The 4,698-nt window shown below is 38.7% G+C and overlaps 1 protein-coding gene and 1 pseudogene across 1 annotated transcript; one reads left to right on the top strand and one right to left on the bottom strand.

Moving 5' to 3' along the window:
* Positions 1 to 269: 269 nt before the first annotated feature.
* Positions 270 to 2,082, top strand: LOC149223128 (uncharacterized). The gene is made up of 3 exons (XM_089383232.1): positions 270 to 728; positions 859 to 921; positions 1,003 to 2,082. The coding sequence occupies exons 1-3, from the start codon at positions 402 to 404 to the stop codon at positions 1,054 to 1,056; spliced, it is 444 nt and encodes a 147-aa protein (XP_089239358.1). The 5' UTR covers positions 270 to 401; the 3' UTR covers positions 1,057 to 2,082.
* A 406-nt stretch (positions 2,083 to 2,488) lies between these two features.
* Positions 2,489 to 4,369, bottom strand: LOC149223129 (receptor kinase-like protein Xa21 pseudogene; annotated as a pseudogene).
* Between the last annotated feature and the right edge of the window lie 329 nt (positions 4,370 to 4,698).

The raw sequence follows: 4,698 nt of genomic DNA on the forward strand, positions 1-4,698 counted from the left end.
TTAAGATGCAGCAATATAACTTTTCTACATGAACAATAATAATACCATGACTTAACATACATGGATGCTTTCTTACCAACGCGTAAACAATATTTACTTTGCTAAATCTATGGTTTGATATATGCGTTGTTATATATTGCAAACATATATATATCCACTTTATATTTCCTTACTCACGGTTTCAATGATTCAATGTTCATTATACTATAATCATATGTGAATGAAAGTCATAACCACAGCCTAAAGGAACTACATCGTTGACCACACAATGTATATATGGTTATTTATAATGTTGATTATGAACTTTGTATTGCATATCCCGAGAGATCGGGTTTGATTTCCTGTCCGGTCATCGTACTCCCGGTCCAGGTGTCGGTAACCTCCATCGTCCATTTGGAAGGATGTGTGGCAGATGGCAATCTGGCCATGTGCGTCCTGTACATAGCCCTGACTCCTCGGCCCTGATGCCTTTCGCGCCAACGAGCCTCCACAGTAAACCGGCAATCGGATGGATGATAATTCACACTGCAGATCAAGGGATCAGATTGGGCCACGAGTCGGTAACCTTCTGGGGAATTTATATCTTGCCTGATCTTTCGGTGGTCATTATGTTACTCCATTTCCTCCGCCTCACTCCAGTTCTGCAGTCTCATGGCGCTCCGCTGCATCGGTCCTTTGCCTCAGGCATGCAGATCGAACCCCCGTTCAACCTCACTGCCGTCTTGAAGGTAAGGTACCCAACTGCAGATATCAGGTGAAGATCGGTTATGGATTTAGTTTAGTCTTCTTTGCTCTGGTTTTTCTTACAGATTCTCTGCCAGGTTTAAATGACGCTAACAGAGTGAAGTTTGTGTGCAGGAATGGTTTCCTTCCGACGTAAGGGACGAGGGTTCTTCTTCTCCTCGTCTTCCTCACCAACAGGTAAGTTTAAACCTACTTATCGCTGTTATACAAATGAGCTCTGTGGAGTTAGAGTCTGAGTTATGCTCGTCCTCTTGACAGGGTTTTGACTTTGAGTCTCAGATCTATTTCCTGCACAGGCTCCGAGTTTATTGAAGGCATATAGTATTTAGTTTTGAATATTAAAACCCTTCACTAGGATTACGAGGATTGTATTACGGATTATGTATGCTTACAGTTCTGTCTCAGGCACAGTATTGACTTCTATTCTTTAAACACAGTCTAATGTTACCTCTTGAGCTCGGCTTCAGTTCTAACGATTGTTTTCAGTTTTTGTTGTATATAAATATGATGGTTTTATGACCTTCTGGTCTTTGGACTCAATGGGTCGAGCCATATGCATCCAATGAGTATTATAAATGTGTTTTCCGATCTCTGTTGCATGTTTTGGGTTTTTTTATCATCGTTTATATGAAGGATCCTAAGGCCATTCGACTGTTGACTTGGTTACTCCACGGGCTGAGCGTAAGCTTCCGCGGCATTAGTTACCAGGTCAGGGTTTTCTACCGGCCACAAACGCCTGAGAGAGCATGTAACCCCCGGGTTACATTGCTCTGTCCTCGGCGTCCATATTTTACATATGTTATATGATAATGTTGCATGTCTCTTTTCAGTATTTACTTCATATGTTTTCGAGTATTATGAATGCGTTCTGTCTTCAAGTTCCCTGTTGAAGCTCTTCTCACGGCTTTACATCAGGGTTTCTTTGATTTAATACCTTTGTTCGTTCGAGCGTTTTATATATACAGTATAAGGAAAAGACTCCAGTTCGACATTGCTGCGAGTGAGAATGTATAAGCCTTTACTACACAGCTTTTATGCGGAATATTTGTGTCTCTTACATATTAAAATGTGGTCGTATAAGTTTCATAGTTCGGCTTCTGAACTCGTATGAGGATTTCTCAGTAACCTCTTACAGAGCTGTATGTTCTTGTTTTCAATAATAATGTTTGCACATTTGGTTAACGGCTGATATGTTTTTGAATACAAACATTTCGAATAGGATACATTATCCTTAATGCATGCCTGTCCCTGCATTCTCTATATAATATAAAAGGCCGCATTCTCTGTTTTATGCGAGGGTTGTAATCTTTGTTACATGCAAGTCTGCTGTAATACGAGAGGGTTTTGTTCTTCTTATTTTCAGTCATGAATGAGCAGTAGTGGTACCGATCTCTGTTATAGCATTAATCTTGTTTTCTATGTTATACTCAGAAAGAAAGATTAGCTAGCATTCGTCTATCATCGAGTTATATATATCATTTTTCTTTATCGTTAATCCTCAAGAAAGTAGTAGTCAATATTAATCTCTGTCTAAGTAAAGAAATTAATCTGCTTTACATCTTATCTTTAAGGAGGAACAGATAATAACCATCTCTGACAGAGTCATGCAATTTACTCATTTTTATCATATATTCTCAAGAAAGTAGTAGTTATTACCAGTGATTTTCCTTCAACACAGAATAATAACAGAAGTGTTTATAGTAGATGTGTGCATTGTGAGCCATACCTGCTCTTCCGCAACCTACTAGTATTTGCTTGTCAAACCTCCCGACCGTAGGAAGACTTCTTCTCGTTGTTCTTCCACCCCCAAGCAATTGCAGGTCCTACTCGACCGCAATAATACTGGACTCGCCAGTAACGCTATCTGATCCCAACCAGACGTAGCGTGCACAGGAAAATCTTTTTCCTCTCATGCCATCTGATCCTAACCATACTTGGCATCCAAAAAGCCACCAAGCTTTTCCTTCCTTGCCATCTGATCCTCACCAGACTTGGCAATGCCCCTTTTTCCTCAGGGGTCTCAACTACCTCAAGGTAGTTAGGGTTTCTAGCATAACTGACTCATCAGTTACTTAACCAAGATTAATCATAACTCAGTTCCAATAATGTCAACACAATTATTTTTCCATTAACACAGATTTAATAACCAGAATATATATAATTCAAATAAAGTCTCTTGTTCAATAATTACTTTTACAATTTACCAATCATTACTTTTCACAGGGGATATTACAATACAAAACTTAGATTTGTCATTCACATAATATGGTGCTACAAAAGTGTCTATTTTTTAATTTGACACTAATTACAAATAGATATAAATGCTAATAGAAGCTTATCTCAACCACTAGAAGTTCAAAAGAAGTTGTCATTATACAAACAATGGAAAGTCTACTTAAATCTTCTAGTATTGCAATTTTCACAAACTAAAATGTAGAAGAACCTTGGGCATTTGATGCAAGCATATCATTGCATGTGTCATTTGCATTGCTAAGCAAGTTGACCATGCTTTGTCTCATCCTCCTAGAAGTGAATGCATTTCCCCCCAAATCATTTTTGAGGCTTTCCAATACCATTACCACATCTCTCATAGTTGGTCGTTCATTTGGTGAATCTTTTGAACAAATCAGACCAACTTGTAGCAAAGAAAGTAGGCAATTGTATGCCCTATTTTTCTCAAATTCATCTCCATCCACCTCATTTAAAAGTTGGTGGTCAATTACCTCCTTCACTCTATTTGGAAAGGCTAGGCTCACCCACTTGTGAATGTTAAGGTCTCCAGAAAATATGTCACTGGTTGGTCGTTTCCTTGTAAGTATTTCCAATAACAAAATGCCATAGCTGTAAATATCTCCTTTGGTAGACATTGACTCACCTAATCCAGACTCTGCATTAAAGATAACCTTCATCAAATTTTACTCAACCAATCCATACAAAATTGTTGATGAGAATAGACTAGTACAAATCTAGAATTCTAAAATGACATACCTGGTGCAACATAGCCCACGGTGCCTTTTAAAGCAAGTGTTGAAGTAAGTGGCTTAGTAGCAGCTTCATTGATCAATCTTGCAATACCAAAATCAGCTACATGCCCTGACATGTTTTGATCTAGAAGCACATTGTTGGGGTTTAAATCACAATGCACTACTTGCACAATAGAATCATGATGAAGATATTCGAATGCATGGGCCACATCTATTGCAATGTTCAATCGTGTTGTTAGTCCCATCTGACACTCATAATCACCATTCTTATCATCTTTATTAAGATACAAATGCTCCTCCAAGCTTCCATTAGGCATAAATTCGAACACCAAAGCTTTGAAATCAGGGTTGGAACACGAGGTTATGATCCTCACCAGATTTCGATGTCGAACCTTTTGCAGGACACTGCATTCTACTGTAAAACCATTTTCAGCCATGTCATTTTGCAAATGGAAAACTTTCACAGCAACAACGGTGCCATCTCTCAGAGTCCCTTTATAGACTGAACCAGAATTCCCTGCTCCCAACAAGTTTGCCTCGGCAAATCCATTAGTTGCTATTTGAAGCTCTTGATACGAGATCCTTTTGTGCTCTAGCTTTTGCAAAATGGAATTTGAGGAATCAAAGTTTTGCATAGACATATTCCCTTTCCGAAGGAATCTCAGAAGTAGACAACATAGCATAAAAGTAATTGCTCCACTCAATGGCAATAATATTATTTTGACAAGTGCAGAATGACTGCTTGGAGTTTTACATGCAAGTAAGTGGAATTCTTTTGGTCCGCAAAGGCTAGGATTTCCAATTAAAGACACAACAACCTTTCTGTTTGCAAAAATCCCTCCTTCTGGAACTTCCCCTATGAGGTAGTTGAAAGACAAATTCAAACTTTGAAGCATTTTTAAGTTTTGGAGAGGAACAACTGGTATTGGACCTGATAAGGAGTTGGAAGAGAGATCTAGGTTTGCAAGAC

The sequence above is a fragment of the Pinus tabuliformis genome, chromosome Q, assembly GCF_031772625.1.
Source record: "Pinus tabuliformis cultivar Carrire ecotype Pingquan chromosome Q, CPIR1, whole genome shotgun sequence".
Classification (NCBI taxonomy): domain Eukaryota; kingdom Viridiplantae; phylum Streptophyta; class Pinopsida; order Pinales; family Pinaceae; genus Pinus; species Pinus tabuliformis.